This window comes from Alosa sapidissima, chromosome 17 (genome assembly GCF_018492685.1).
Source record: "Alosa sapidissima isolate fAloSap1 chromosome 17, fAloSap1.pri, whole genome shotgun sequence".
In the NCBI taxonomy this organism is placed as follows: Eukaryota; Metazoa; Chordata; class Actinopteri; order Clupeiformes; family Clupeidae; genus Alosa; species Alosa sapidissima.
In genome coordinates this window covers 7,071,564-7,088,599 of record NC_055973.1, presented here as the reverse complement: position 1 = coordinate 7,088,599, position 17,036 = coordinate 7,071,564, and the positions used below count along the sequence as shown (strand labels likewise).

Here is a 17,036-nt window from a genome sequence, read left to right as displayed (position 1 = left end):
TAATACAAGCAAACAAAAGGGTCGGCTCTTGTCCCATCTGCCCTTGTGTTTGTGTCAGCTAAAACTGCCATGCATCACCACTGAGGTGGAGGAGTGTAACATATAGAATGGCTTAAGGGTGACAGTGTAAATGGAAGTACAAATTGAGATGATAAGGCATATTTATCAGATGTGCTCAAGAGTTGACACAAAGGAGGTCTGCATCTCACTTTGTTTGAAGTAGCTAGAGGTACAATGCACCCATGTATTCCAGTGTACTTCTTATGTAAAGATTACTGCATGTTACAAAACATTGACTTAGTACATTTTTCTGATATAGTTGATTCATTATTTCAAAAAATATGTTTAAAGGTGCAGCATTCTATTCCAGTCCCATTTACCTTGTTGTCATATTCAACAAATAGGTCATTATGGTCCTCTAGCTTTTGCACTAAAATAAACTCATACCTGCATTAACATGGCCATAAAACAAATAAAAACAACAAATAAAAAACAAATATAGTGGCTTGAACCAAACTATCCAAGCCAATCAGCACAGTCATTCAACAGCATGAACGGAGTGGTTGATTTGGCTGTTATCAAATAGCATCAACCTTTCCCAAAACTGGACTGCATCTTTAACAACACAGCTGTTTTCAGACTAAGTGACACAGGCATTTGGATATTGTTGCCAAACAAATTATACTTTTATCTCCATGTGATAGAGAAATAAAAATTCTTGTCAACAAGCTACTGACCAGTGATGACATCACTGTTTAGCGTCGTTGCTTCAGATTAAAAGATTCAAAACGTTAGAGCTCAGTGGTCCAGATTGATTTTTTTCATTATATATGTAGATGACATACTGATGTCTAAGTTATCATTGGAGGTACATTTTTTATCATAAAGACCTATCATTTTATGTTCTATTAATTTCATTTTGGTTACTGTAACCATACACAACCAACCGTGCCACCGCACATTGACAGGAGGAATGTGTAATATGAGTCCTATTGGTGGTTGCGCTCCACCTCCCTTTGATTTGACTGCCTCGTGCCTCTCCTTGACAACACCAGCACACCAGCCTCATCTCCACAGGTAACAGATGTGCTATAATTCTCATAACGTGCCATGGTTTGTTAGGCCTCTGCCTTAGATCACTCCAGCCCACCCCATGCACCACCATGCATGACCCGCTATACCTCACTTCAGATGGACCCCTCTCATTACGGCCATTCATGTGAAATTAAGGTCAGCAGCAGTGAGATGCTCTGGAGGATTTAAACGGGCCAATATATCATACCAGCTCCCCACTGCCCACCCAGCCACCCTCTGCCCCCTGTCTGCCCACTGAACCAGAAAGCAGGTCTGGGATTATCCTCTGCGAGGCTGTCCCCCACATCCGGAACAAAAGCAGTATTCTTATGAAAAGCCCGCTCACCCCCAACCCCAGTGGGATAGAGGGCGCACTTTACAATAATGCGCCTTAATAACCAAACACAGGGACATATGAGCCATGCCCTGGTTCTGACAGCTGGAAGTGAATCACAAGCTCCCCCAATGTCTCTTTACTCCACATGAAATGTGGTGACTATCTCCACAGATATTGCTTCTACCTCCTCTCCCCAACACTGGGACATTATGTTATGTATCTGTGTGGTTTCGCGGTGCTAGTTCTGCTGGCCCCAACGGGGAGTCAGGCAGCCATCAACCACTACATGAGATGCACACTCTGCAGCGCCATTAAAAGAGCCTCGGATGTTTTAGATATGTGCACTTTGTTTTTTATGTGCTTTCCTGTGCTCTGACAAAAGACAAAATTAGTGCAGTGTTGAACATTTCAAATGTAAAGGAATAATGCAATAAGGAGCCAAATATCTGAAATGCAAAATGCAACAAGAAAACAACCCGGTGGACTTGCTGTTGGAGGGACTGACCCTCACTAATCATCTCTTATGCTATCCAGGTTTTATTTAGGATCTTGTCTCTACACTGTAAAAAAGGGAAAGTCAGGACTGTCCAATTTATCAAACCATATTACATTACAATTACATAAACCAGTCTACTTTTGTATGAAACACAACCTTATTATGTTTGATTAGTCATTCCAGTTAAGCATTCCATTTAGGTAAGCATATAATGCTCCAGAAGACTCTCAAATATTAGCGATAAATGGGTTTGGTTTTTTAACATGCTGCCCAGCAGTGACAAGATCATTGTGACAAGACATAAAACACAAACATGTAGGAGCCTACTCAAAGCCGCCAAGTTAAAGAAGAACAAGCCCCTGAAGATATCACTCAGTGAAGTGTCTGTAATGTTTTGAGGTGTGCAATAATGATACTGTTGCAAACCTTGTTATGTTATGGTACCCTCCGCTAATGTGTGAGTCATGCATGGGTAGTACAACTTAGACACACACAACCAGCCTTATGTAAGACCTCTTATCAAGTTGTAGACTGAAGCTATGCTATCGACTATAAGCTCCGTCAACAGTAGATTTGCTCACCCTCTTTGTAGTTAGCATTGGCTAGCTGCTGTTGGTGATCAGTAAATTATAAAGTTGAGTCCACCGTAACATTTCTGGGGATTAAGTGATCAGTAACCGACAGACTTCTTATAAAAACCCATTATGCCAATGCACAATTGCTTGTACCCAACTGTACATTTCGGGGATGGCATTTGGTTCAGCAATGCAGAGGCATAATTTAATTGACTTTGATTTGTCAATGCCATGTTATGTCTAGAGTTTATGAAGGCCAAAGGTCGCTTTGACAGTTTTTAACATGTACAAGTTGTACTGTTGCATTAAAGGAAGGTACCTATACAACTCTGAGCATCTCTAATTTTACTAAACATAAAAGTTATTTTCATTTGGTATGGATCTGTTTTATTTTCTGCCACTATCTGCTATCATAAAATCTATTTTCAGTTCTCAAACGCATGATCTCAGGAGCAAATGTGTGTCTTGTGTGTGTGTGTGTGTGTGTGTGTGTGTGTGTGTGTGCGTGTGTGCATGTTTGTGTGTCTGTGTATGCGTTTTTTTAAATATTGATTAACTGTTCACTTTAGGAGATAGATTAACGAGCAGCTCTATCCCAGTCTCTGTGGTAGCATGCAGCGAATCCATAGCTTAGTCTTCTAAACGCCTTTAATGATTGCACTTTGCTTAACTGAGCACAGGCGATTTCATTGCTTCTACTCAAGGGCAAACATATCTCAGGAAGATCAAAGTCGCTGCACCCCACAGTTGCATAATTTAAGACTGAGGGTTTGTACAGCTTTGGCCGAAACAAGCAGAGCCCTGTGTGACATTACTGGGATGCCGGTGAGGAGTTGCTCACATTAGTATGGTTACTTAAAGCCTGGAGCGCGAGAGGCCGGCAGGGCGCCCGTGTCTGGACTCTCATCAGTGGGAATAGTAGCATGCTTGCGTCCCACTAATCTACGTTCTTGGACAGCGTGTGAGAAGCAAGGATTACACGTCTTGGCTCCCACTGATGGGTCTGTAATCTCTCGTGTCACTGCCTGCACAAACATGACAGCTTGATATGTTGGTTGGTGTGTAAATGTGTGTTTTCTTCTCTCTCTCTCTCCTCTCTCTCTCTCCCTCCCCCTCCCACTCTCTCTCCCTGTCTTTTTGTCTTCTCAAAGGCCTTGACTATGTCAAGCAGAGATTTGCAGAGCCTATGGAGACTCCTGTTGAAGTCCCGGTGGAGAACGAGAAGAAGAAAGAGGTAGATCCGGACTCCCCTGCCCTGAGTCCGGGTGTCTCACCGCCCCCGTCACCCACCAAGAAAGCCCCCGCACTCGCCAACAGCAGCGTGGCGCGCAAGATCAGCAAGGATCAGAGTGCCGCCGCGACACGCAAGATCAGCAAAGACCAGAGCGTCTCCGGCGTAAGCCGTAAGATCAGCAAGGAAGAGAGAGCCGCCATCACCGCCGAGGTCGCCAAAGTCGTGCCCGCTCCGCCGCATGCGCAGGTGTCCTTCCACAGCCAGCATGACGAGCCTCCCCCCAAACCACCAAAGGCGGCGGCCGAGCCAGAGTCCGAGCAGCAGGACAGGCAAAGCAATGGCATGCTACACCGCCAGCGGCAGTACCACAGCTACTACGTCAAGACGCCTGTCAAGGCAGCGCCACCGCCCGAGGAGCCTGAGGAAGAGGAGCCTGAGGAGCCCACGCAGTCCGAGCTGGCGCGCATGCCCCCCAAGTTCAGGACCCCCACGCCCGCCGGAGCAGGAGCCGGAGCCGGAGCCAAGACTGAGGCCAAGCCAGACCCCAAGCTCAGGAAGCAGGAGTCGATCAAGCCAAAGAGCCTGTCAGAAACCAAGAAAGCCAGCATGGAGATTCTCGACGTGGTCGAGGAAGAGTCAGTAAGTGCTCCAACCGAGCTATACTGTAGCTCCAAATCCACTCACCTTCTTTTCGGGAGTTCTCATGTTCCCATGATTCATATTCATAGGGCCAGTCTAATCCTTAAGCCTAGTCCTGGACTAAAAGAGAATGTGGAGAACAGAGGAGATTTCCATTTAGAATAACGGGTAACCTAGGACTAGGCTTAGTCAAAGTCCTTTTTGGCAAGTGCCTCCACTCGGCGGCCATGCTTTTTGGGCATTTATCAAGCATCTATTTCGGCAGAAATGCACGTGTGCAAGGCTTCACGACACCAATCTTGCTCCAGCGGCGAGATCACAACACATGATTGGCACGATGTCTTCACAACACACCACATTATTGGCTCAATGTATTCACAACACAGCACATGATTGGCTCAATGTATTCACATGTCGACATTTTGCCATGGAAGGGGTGTGACGCGTAGACAACTGCCATTTTGGCGTTACAAACTAACCCCATGCATTTCTATAGACCCTTTCAAGAGAGTTCCATTATCAGCATCATAGTTGGCCCCACAAGGCTTCCGTTTTAACATTCCATATGTTATCTTAATGCAGAGGAAGTAGATTGGGAACCAAATAGAACGTTCAAGCATTGTTTTTGTTTTTATTGTTGAAAGGGTCTATAGAGGGTTTTTTGAGTGCAGCCTTTACAATATATCAAACTTACAACAGAGCTTAATCTATTGTTTTGGGATTGCTAGTATTCATCCCAAGACAAAGTAAAATAAGAACTTGTTACCAAACAGGAATTGACAAGTTCACACTCAAACTGTAAACACATCTGTGTCTGGGTGGTTCAGCGAACATGATTGACTGTGTGCTGAGGCATTAAGAGAGATGATTTGCCATGCTTTAAGACTTGACTTGAGATGATCAGATACAGTAACATCTCACATCAAGCACTATCTTTTAGGAGTGACGATAACGTTACAACTTAAGTTAGCGCAGTTAGCATGTCCTCATGACGATAATGTTACAAGCTAAGTTAGCGCCGTTAGCATGTCCTCATTCATACTCAGGTGTGCTAATAGGGTTTGGAGCTCGTGCTAAAAAAGAGGCAACAGATTTTATACTTATCTGAAAATGTGCTAGCTAGTTTTCTGCCTCCTACATTGAGTAGAATACTGTGGGTATGGATGATACGCATGGCGATGGAAGCAGTGGGAATGACATCAGTAGGTTGGAAAGCAAATGAGTAGGCCTGAAGAAATAGCAGTGGATTCAAACTATGTTTGGGCGAGAACGTTTGATTTAGGGTTTGTTTGTTTTGTATAAAGATGTTCATGTACTTTAGAGATACTAGACAAATAACACCATTATGTAGCTTTAAAAAAAGTAATGATATTTTTCTCTACACCTTTTGACATTTTGCTTTTTCTGTTTTGACATTACAGGGTCCCAATTCAATATTGGTTGCCATGGTTATGCTTTTGAATATTGGCCTTGCAATTATTTTTGTCCATTTCCTGACATGATGCACTGGAATTTGAGGTAAGCTAATGATTTCATGTACCATACAGAGGCTACCCAGATAGGCAGATATGGCAGATAGTGGACCACCAGTGGCGTGCCATCTCTTTAAATTTCACCTGAATAAATGAAATAGATTTTAGACCAAAAGTGGCAAAATATTGGGGCATTTGTCAGCAACCCACGAGCGGACCGCCAGAAAACTGATGAACAAAATGCCAGCAGATCTGCCCCCAGTGGGCTGACAGTGGTCTGCCAGCCGGTTGCTATCTGGGTATTGACATTCCAACACACAACCTTCTTTTAAATTTGGTCATATTACTATTAATCCATGTGCTGCTGTGCACTCAGATTGAATGTGAGGCACATAGGCTTAGTTATACCAGTCAGCAACAGCTAGTTTTCACGGGGTCATCCCTATGTTCCCCAGGTCCTATGTTCCCCACTCGGGGTTAGGGTTATGGTTAGGGTTTTAAAAAAGGGTCCTATGTTCCACGGTCCCATACACAGCGGGGAACATAGGACCCGGGGAACATAGGACCTGCGGAACATACAATTAAACACATTCGAAATATATAAATCAATCCTAATGCCTTCTGAAAGAGGAGCCTAAAGGTAGTCTTGTTGGCCAAACTCACTATAGGTATAGCTTTGTTAATGGTAGTATTCTTTTTCTGTGTCTTCCTAGTTTGCAATTTCAATAGGTTCTGTTCAGGCTGTGAGCTCTTGCGACATCACATTTGTCCCCGAGAGACTGCTACTGTATGTACCTAACCTTCTTAACTTTATCTTGGCCTTAGTGGAGTCATGAAAACCGTTGCAGTTGTGTCGACGGCCTTTAAAGAAACAAAATGGCGTCGGGCGATTCGGGATTGGCCAAAGGAGCTTTGGAATGAGCATGAACCACTGGAGATACATGAGACATGGAACATCCAGCGAAGAGACTGTTCGGCTTCCTGCCTGACGATTTGAGGCTCTTTGGGGGTCCTGTGAGAACTGGAGTGAGATAATGTTGGGGTGAAGAAATATAAACACAGTTGTATTTATATGAAGAAAAAAATTAATAAACTATTAAAAAAATAACATAAAAATCACGTTGAATCTGCTGATCTAAGCCCAATCCTCTGAAGTGTATGGCTTCCCTATCTGTCCTCGCACCCAGGGAATGAGAGAGAGAAAGAGAGGGAGGGAGAGAGAGAAATAGAGAGAGGGAGGGAGGGGAGGGAGAGAGACTTAACTGGAAACATTCAGAGATGCACTTTGAAACTGACGGGAGCCAACAGCTGCCTTACTATTTTACCATCTGACGTTTTAGTGGGGAGGTGTCCGCTCTCGGCTGCCAGGGGAACGTGTCCAGGGGACATTGTTGCCACGGGATTGCGTTCCAGCCAATCCCGCCAGAGGAAACTGTATGCGATAGGGGCGGCGTGTCACACACACACACACACACAGACACACACAATCACTCAAACACACACACACACATGCATGCATAGACACATGCATAGACACACACACAGGCACACCAGTCTTATATCGTCAGCTAGCGTCACCACCAATTTCACCTAGCATCACAACTACATGCAGCTTAGGAAGGTTCCTTTGGTTTCTTTGACAACACCAACCCCCACCCCACTCCCTTGCATGGAACAGTTTTCATTCTTCTGTTTTTTTTTCTGTTGGTTTTGTTTTGTTTTGTTTTGTTTCTTGTTGTAGTTTATTTCTACATGTTTTGCTTTGTATTGAAGTCAATGGCAAATTGGCAAAAAAAAAACGTAAAAGAATCACTACCTTCATCAAATGTCCATCCCTCTTTGGTTGATTTTTGTTTGGTATAACAACAACTTTCACAGAGATGATATTCTAATTTTGAGAAATGTGCAATATGTTTTATTTTTTTAAAGATGGATTATATATTTTGCCAACTAAAGGTTTGTAGTATGGTCATCATTTTAATTCTTGTAGAAGTCATCTTGGCATCATTTTGTTTTTAATCACACAACTAGAATGAAATGCTGTGCTCTGACTTAAAAGGGAAACTTGTTTAGATTGACTACTGGTTTTATTGTTGTGCGAATCAACACTGTTTCAGCAAACAAGGCTACACTCAACACCACAGAGCTGAATTTGAAGTCTTATTATTAAAAATAAAGAAACATGTTATTTATTTTGAGAATCAAATAAATTATGTCATGGTATTTATAGCCGAAGCTTAGACAGTTTTGCATGAGATTGTTGTCTTTTTCTGCCTCTGATGTGGAACTATGAAAGTGGATTATTAGTGATTTAACGACAATGTGAAACCCCTTTTTTGTCGAGGGACACTGCTTGCTTGCATATATTTGTGGGAAATAGGAGTTTCAGTGCGCTTTGGCAGACCCAAAGAAAAAAAGTGTTTGTGTGTGTGATTCGATCAGGTAGAGCCGAGGAAGATATCATACCCTAGGGTAAGAGTGTTGCCTTTTAAAGTCTTTAACAGTTATACTGTTTACCTCAAATCAAGAGGAGGATGCGAATGAAAGAGAAAAAAGCCTCAAAAAGTAAAGAAGTCTTTGTCTTAACCTGTAGTGTGGAAATGGACTGTTACTACAAGTAGAGAAATGTTTTCTTTTTTGCTCTCTCTTGTCATGTTAGTGTTTGTTTTAGTGTATTCTTTGTTGCAGGTGCAGCATGGTGGGGGTTTTTTTTCACTTTATTTAAAAAGATACCATTCTTTGTATGTTATCACTTCAAAAACATTAATTTATTCTGTTCAAACAGCCTCGTTATAACAATGTATCGTTTCAGAATATTCATGTCAAAAATCTATCTTTACAAGGGCTTTGATGAAAAGTGAACTTTTATCTCACCTTTGATTTGACTGCTAGTTTGCATGGTTTATGAAGGATACATTATGTGACATAAATTATTTCTTATATGTAGGCAGCGCATATATCAAATCTTTGGAAATTGGTGTCAGTGCATCTCGCCTCTTGAGTAGAGTAGTGGTCTTGAGGTATAGAGGCAAGGTTGTGCATTGTGTGTGTGTGTGTGTGTGTGTGTGTGTTTGTGTGAGTGTGTGTGTGTGTGTTTGTGTGTGAGAAAGTGTGTGTGTGTCAGTGGATGTACTGTAAAGGGCCAGCATCTGAAGAGGCAGCCATGATGAAGTGTTTTTACTTGAGAACAATGATGTTTTATGCATACAAGCAACGTTGATGGGAAGTATGGTAATTTGGCAAGCTGTTATTGTTATTCTTTTCTTTGAAATGCAATGTAAATGGCCTCATTCATTTGATTATGATTTCAAAGACTTATGAACCATAACATCATACAAATTTAAAAGACGGTATATAGGTATTTTTTTAAAAGCAACATTGCATGTTGAAATACATTTATATACAGTGAAGGTTATATACTATTTATAAGGATTTTTACAGAGCACAATCCAACATCTCAAATGAATTTATGGTATTTTTCTAAAGATTTACTCAGCTGTATTTTGACAAAGGATATAACTCATTTCATAATGAACAACATGATGCACACAACCTTTGACGGAAAATATCAGATGTATCTATTAATGAAAGCCATTTACAGTCAGTAACTAATAAAAAAGGATTCTCATTGGACCTTAGGAATCAAAGTTGAACTGAGTGACTTTTGATATCGCCAAACCCAGAAAAACTATTGAATGGTGTTTAAGTCTAAGGAGATGTTTGTCTATATATAACAATAAAAGACTTTATGCCCTGTACCCAGACCAGTACCTTCTAATTGTGTCTTTGGTACTTTTTACTCTTAAAATGAAACAATGCACAGAGTTAAGGAGAACATGGGAGGTGGAGGGGAGTCATTCTCTAAAAAACAGAAAGGTCAGTTTAACAATTTGCTTTTTTACTGTCTTGATCAATATTTTGTGTAATGATAATTTTATTATGAGCAGAAATATTGCAATATATATTACAGTATCAATCAACTATTTATCACACTTTGACGCTAGACATCCCTTTTTACTCTTCAAACTGTTTGAGTCAGGTTGTATTTTGGACCTCTTGAGTGTTTAACTAGCATGGCGTTACACAAAACTGTGCCTGCAATAAGTAACCCCAAGTAGCAGATTATGTTGGCCCAGATTGCACTAGTTGTTGTTTGTTTTTAGGTATTTTTGCATGTTGTCTGCCTTTACTCCATGTTGTCTGTCTTTACTCTATGCTGTTTCTTGTGTGTCCATGTCACACCAAGGATCCAACATAGGTTATTTCAACACACAGTGAACTGTATATTGCTGAGATGACATTAAAGAGAATTTGAGCCTGAACTTGAACTGATATTGGCAGATGTGGCCCAGGGCTGGCTCTGATCTGGGATGGTGTCGGGACCTGGCTGATGTGGCACAAGCCACTTATTCTGCAGAAATCCTCAACATAGGAAAGCTTGGTTTAAGTTCAACCACTTATTCTCTCTTCTTTAGTCTCTAAAGCACTCGATACGATCTCTGCATAGCTCAGCCTTATAGATATAGATGGCATTAGAACAAGTTGCTAATGCCTTGCCCTAGTAATTTGCCAACACTGCTCTTAATCTCAAATAGAATACCATTATGTAATGATATAATAATCTCTGCTCTAGATATGCATGACCAAATATAAATGTTAGCTACGACCGTTTTTTTTTTTTGTGGCTTCTACTACTGGTGGTGAGAGTAGACACCTGACCATAAGAAACTATTGCTCATTTTATTATTGAGACGAGTGGTGGTAAAATATTGGCTTCTGACAGCTGGTGGTTGTGTCGTGGCGGTGCGAAAGCGTGTGTAGGCCATTCATCATGTGCTGTGTAAGTTATCCGTTGCTATTCTGACCGAACTCCGATGGCTGGATCTGGTTCAAGCGTACACTCATCAATGACAAATATAACCTCGCTCCTTTTAAGTGGATCCTCTGTGGCGAGGCTACATGTGCAGCCATGTCTCTATGACAACCAACGTCATGACAACTATGAGACAGGTTCTCTTTGTTTCTGGCTAGTCACACAATCTCTGTGCAGAACTTAAGCTTCCTTTTGGGATCATATTCATAAAACTTGGGATCTGGCCTCACAAAGAGGGGTAACTGATTTAAAATCAGAGGACAAGAGATCAGTTTTCATAAAGGGCACATTAAAAAAACAGTTTGATGAGGTACTGAAATGGGCTTTTTGTACATTAACACTGACTATTCATAACTGGGGGATAATGTATCACATTCTTCCTTATCACTAAACAAATAGCAAAAGGCAGAAATTAGAAAAGTTGTCTGCAACATGTAGGCCAGGCCTATTCACGATATTTGTATACATCATACACAAAATTCCTGCACAGCTTTGACAGACATTAAAATATTGTCACGGTCTCACTTTTTGCTTGAGTGGATGCGAGACGGCCATGTATTCTTTGACATACTTAGCCCTGCTAAAGCAGGGCCCTGACACATGTAATCTTAACCTCCATCAGAGGCCGGCTCTCCATCACCTACTAAAAAGTGTCTGTGCAGTGTGGCTAAAAATGGATCGGGTCTCGTAAGCAGTGAGAGGACAGGAGAGAACTACTGATTGGTTTCTTTAAAAACAAAAAGCTGCCAAGACATAAGTATATAGAGGATCTGATTTCCCCTCTCTGCCCCACCCAGGGTCAGCATCCGCCATGCGGCATGGTGAAAATTGGACAAGGGATGGCACTGTTGATATCAGGTGTTGTTTTGCTGATAATTTTAGCAGCGTGTATGGTTTTTGACACTAGTGTATCTTTCAGAAAATTGGCGTAATGTCTGAAACTTTCTCAATCTGATCATATTTGAGTGCAGAGATTTAAACTATAATGTTCATTTTTTAACATAGGCCTACTGTACTTTTGTCATAGGTGTAAAAGTAAACTTGGTTTCAGGTTGAGTGTCTGATGACCCAGAAATCATTAATCTTGTTAACATTATCATCTTCTGTGCAATCAACTGTAGTTCTATATAACAGGAAAGACTCAATCAGTCAAAGAGTAACCATATTCATAAAAATCCTTCACAGCAATAGAAAAAGTATTCAAAAATCAGCTTACAAATAGATGTTTGATATAATACAGTGAAATGTGGAGGTCTCTGACCCATGTTTTGGATGGCACTTGACTTTCTTCAGGATTACAGCATTGTCGTACATAAGGGTGTTTGCATATACATATTTGGGAGAAGGTAGGGGCATGGCATATGTGAAACAGGCAGTGGAGTGAGTCTCTGTGTGTTTCCTCACAACTAACGCTGAATCATCATTTTCCACACAGATGACTGCTCAATTCTGTGCTCCTCAACAGTCTCATGAATCAGTTCATGACACTGTCATGATTTCTGTTCGCATGCCATTCTTGGCAGCCAAATCTGTATGGTAGTTACTTTGCCAGTTCAACGTATCACTGCCTTGAGCAGTATATCTATTACGTATTAATGAGACTATGGTGAATCTGTTCAAATGTTTACACATTTACACAACCGTAAAATTCATGAAGAATGAAAAAAAAGTTCAAAAACATGTGTGCATATGTGACATGCTCTTATAATCAAAACACATTACCACATTATTACCACAGGACAGCAAACGCTGAAAAAGTGGGCTGCTACTGTGTCTGCTCTTGACTGTGATGTGTGCACTGAGTCTGAAGATGCGGTTGCAAACTGGATGAATCATTTGTAGTCTAAACAAGCTTGGCTTTGGCTTCCCTCAGGCCCCAAAGCAGCTAACTGGCTGTCATCTCCTGTTATCCGTTTATCTCTGCGTCTCTGAGCAGACTAATGGAAGTAATTCCTTCATTCTTCTTCAGATGCTTGCCTTTTGCTACTCATAATAAACACTCAATTCTAGTGAGATGTTGTTGTTGTTGTTGTTTTTACACATGCAGGACAATTTATGTCTCACATTATAGTTTAAGTCAAGTATTCCATCCTATGTTTCATACATATAAAATTACATATTACTAAATAAAAATGGAGGTGAACTTATGAAGAAGCTGCAAAGCTCTTCCTTACTTGACTACAGGTTGTAATCAATTAGTCACAGCTTTAGTCATCTCCCTGATATCTGAGTAAATCATTCTGCTGGCTGATTAAATGTCCTCATTCCTCAGCCTGTGCATAATTGAAAATGACAGATGCGGATGTTCTTCTAAACAAATTTAGATAAGCGCGGTAGCTAGTGCTGTCTGGCTGATGTATAGTGTTGGGCCTCTGCCCTCTGACAAATGAAGCGACCATGTGTCCATGGGAGGGACACCAGGCCATAAACAGGCATTAGTGCTCAACATTACTGCATTTCATCATTCTGTCTGGACCTGCTTTTCATCGTTCTATCTGGACCTGGGAATATAAAGATGAAATGGATAAAAGGCTGAAGTAATGGTGAACAACGACCTGTAAAAATGTGCTGGAAATTTGTGGCTACGTGGTACATTTTTAAATTAGAAGAAATGTGTTTCAAGCTGTTGCTTCTTTAAACAGAAGTCTGCAGATCCAGAATGTTCCAATAAAGCCAAGATTATGCCCTCAGGTGCTTGGTGCTCTTTGGTACAAGTGGTTTACAGTAACGAGGACCCAGATCTGCCTTTTGGGGCATGGCGCTTGCAGCACTAAATTCAATCTGACATGTGGAACTCCTTTCTAAAGAGACAGAGCTCCGCAGCTGAGCTCGCTCCTCTTCTCTCCTCATTGTCTGTCATGGTGACCTTGTTTCACTATTAAGAGGCTTCGTTCAAAGCTATTGTGAATCACTCTGCCTGATATTGGCGTATTGACCTTCTGCTTTCAACTTAAACACAAGACCTCACAAAAATATATATTATATGTTCTAGTCTTGATTATGACCCACAGAGCTAAAAGAGGTATGTTACAATGAAGAGATGAATATGTTATGTTATGTTATACTATGCTAATGATTTTAACATATACTATTGTATTGTTATTTTAACATGGGATTGTTTTTTTCCATCACAGCTTGTTTATCACCAAAGACGTTGCTGTTATGAAATGAGTTTGGTGTTATGAAATCATTTTGGTGTTGTCATTTCCAAAACATGTAGAGAAATTCTCGACCAAATCTTTTTTTCTTCCTCAACCAAACCGTAAACCAAACTATCGTAGTCTCGGAGCGCCATTATTTCATGACAAATAATTTGTCATGAAAGCTGATGATTTAATCTCGGAGTGCGGTAACCCTGAGGTGGAAAGACACCCCCCCCCCCACACACACACACACACACACACACACACACACACTTCCCTGCTCAGGGTCCTGGCTTGTACCCGCCCCAAAATAGTGGCAGGCACAGCTGCTGCGGGGAGGCTCATCTGCGAGGAGCTTCAAAGCGGCGGCGGCTCGTGCCTCCATTTGATCATCTGTGTAAGTGCCGTAATGGGCGACTGGAAGGTCACTGATTGTTTCAAGCATGCATGAGTGTGGGTTGAGGGGTGTGTGTGTGTGTGTGTGTGTGTGTGTGTGTGTGTGTGTGTGTGTGTGTGTGTGTGTGTGTGTGTGTGTGCATGTGTGTGTGTGTGTGTGTGTGTGTGTGTGTGCATGTGTGTGTGTGTGTGTGTGTGTGTGTGTGTGTGTGTGTGTGTGTGTGTGTGTTTGTGTTGTGTGTGTTGTGTGTGTGTGTTTATGGGAGGGAGATCAGTCTGGCAACACATTTTTACATAATGTACCCTTAATGATACAGCATGTGTGTAAAGGATTTTGAATCAAGAAATTCATGAATGAATGAATGAATGAATGAATCAACTAAGCCTCTGTCCAAATTGACCTCACTGAGCACAGACACCCACAGACACCCACACAGACACACTTATGAAACACACATACAACAGGTAATACACATCTCACATACTGTGCCATATGACCCACATAGCAAGAAACACTCACACACAGAAACACACACACACACACACTGCCCTGTTATCCTCGCCTCCATGCAGAGATGAAGCCTCTACAGTGTGGGCATGACATTTTCTGGGCACGGCGTGGAAGCAGCTGGCCCCAGGAACATACTGTAACACAGCCACCAGGCCACCCTAAAGCTGTTATTAGCCAAAATTACAAGGTGCCTGACTCATTTGATTAGAAGAGTACACAGTCACATTCCTCCAGCGCCACGTCTAAGGTTTCCCCCTCCTGACAATGCCACTGTAATCATATCCTGCCATTGAGACAAATCTTTTGAGAGCAAAAAAAAAAAGGGAACTCCTCTGTTCGTTGGTTGCCTGGGAGTAGAAAAAGTTATATTCCTATTCATTTACTTCATTCAAGGTATACACCAATATTTTACAGAATATTCTGTAATATATTTAAGGTTAAGTGTGTGATGTTAGGATATAACAGATGAGATATTTATGATATTAGCATATAACAGATATTTAGCAGTAGGCATTTTGAGAGCAGAGCAACTTACAATTGATAATATTAACAACAAAATCAATACTCAATCAATAACAATAATAACAGTTATCACAGTAATATTGACAGTGATGCATGTTATGAGGCATATTATTATTCATGATGGCTATTTGCAAATGCAAATGGCCCTGAAGTAAGCTGGGGATATTTTGGTCCTGACCGTCACAGGTCAAACAGCAGGACTTCCAAGCATGCACTTGGAGCGAGAGCCAGACCTCAGGAGTCTCAGACTACACACAGCCTCGTATTTCACCAGTCAGAGCTTTTTCTCTTATAAAAGGACTTGGGGTACAGTGGCAAAGTCACCGCATTAAATGGATACCTCTGTTGTCCTCTCTCTGCCACTTTACCTGGGCACTACTGTTGAATGACAAGACACAGTAACTGGGCTCATACAGTATGTTGTATGTGGGGGTTCATTTGCATGCCTGTGTTTTAGGGACCTGCAGGGCAAATCCCAAATTTGCCAAAGGTTCGTATGGGTATTCCCAGGCTAAAGATAACAAGGTTTATCCTGTTGAATTGGACCCCTTCTCAGTAAGTGAGAGTGGGTATGTCAGGTGAGCTGAATGAAAGAGACCGACTGTACTTACTTGCCTCTCTGGCCAAAGATGGTGCAAGTTACAGTACAAGATGGCAGCTACAGTATCTTACTTACATTTGACTTCAGTGATACATGTTAATGAGTTCAAAATCTTTCTTTATCAGAGACACTATGTCTGTATTGTAGATGGTGTAAAACCAAAGCAAATCCATACACACTTCACAAGCTGATAGATTATTTAGCTATTGTTCATGTGAAAAGGTTTTAAAGTGATTGACTGTTTGTGGATATAGATGATCCAAAAGTAGAACCCAATGGGTCATGCAATGCATCAACACTGAGTCAATTAAATTTGATAGTGCAGTGGGAGACGCCCACGTGACTGCGTGGCACCCGAATGTACGTAAGCTCCCCGGCACACTGCTGCGCTCACGAAAAGCCAGGGGACTGAAATAGCAGCTGGTAACCTATCCGATGTTGTCCCTTGTCAGTGCTGAGATGTTAGGCAGTGTCCAGTGGACCCTCTCAGCAGATTCTCTGCCTGCCCACCTGAGAGATGAGACCACTGACTCCTCAAGAAACCCTACCGAGCCCACCCTCTTCATTCTTTCACTCACTCACTCACTCACTCACTCACACACACACTCACACACACACACACACACACACACACGCACACACACACATAAAAGATAGAGAGATTCACACACACACACACACATACAAGGTAGAGAGAGAGAGATTCACACATTCAGTATCTCTCTCAAATTCAAATTCAATAGAGACTATCACTCACGCACACAGAGAGAGAGAGAGAGAGAGAGAGAGAGAGAGAGAGAGAGAGAGAGAGAGATTCACATACCCACAAACAGTCTCTCTCTTTTGAATGACAAACACACACACACACACACACACACACACACACACATACACACTTTGACCTCTCTTTGAACTGTACTGGTAGATCCGTTGGACATTGCAGCCCTCCACTCCACTGTCACCTGCTCCTCCGGATCATGAACCTGTCTGTCAGGCGTTAGAGTTGAGACACTGCTAAGACCCTCAAAATAAATGCTTTATAGCGCTAATACGCCCCCTTCTGGTCAATTGAATTCACTCCAAGAAAACCGCAAGCAACACAGTCTTCCACCTGCAGACAGTACTGCCAAATGAGCTGATTAGGTTATGGAAATGCAATTAAT

General features: G+C 41.8%; 1 protein-coding gene across 1 annotated transcript in view; it reads left to right on the top strand.

Annotated features, from left to right (window-relative positions):
* jph1a (junctophilin 1a) overlaps window positions 1–9,585 on the top strand; it is a 40,409-nt gene extending 30,824 nt beyond the window's left edge. The window contains exons 5-7 of the mRNA XM_042068223.1: window positions 3,634–4,355; window positions 5,777–5,873; window positions 6,653–9,585. Coding sequence (XP_041924157.1) covers window positions 3,634–4,355; window positions 5,777–5,857 — 803 coding nt within the window. The 3' untranslated portion in view covers window positions 5,858–5,873; window positions 6,653–9,585. The remainder of the gene's footprint in view (window positions 1–3,633; window positions 4,356–5,776; window positions 5,874–6,652) is intronic.
* The last annotated feature ends 7,451 nt before the right edge of the window (window positions 9,586–17,036 follow it).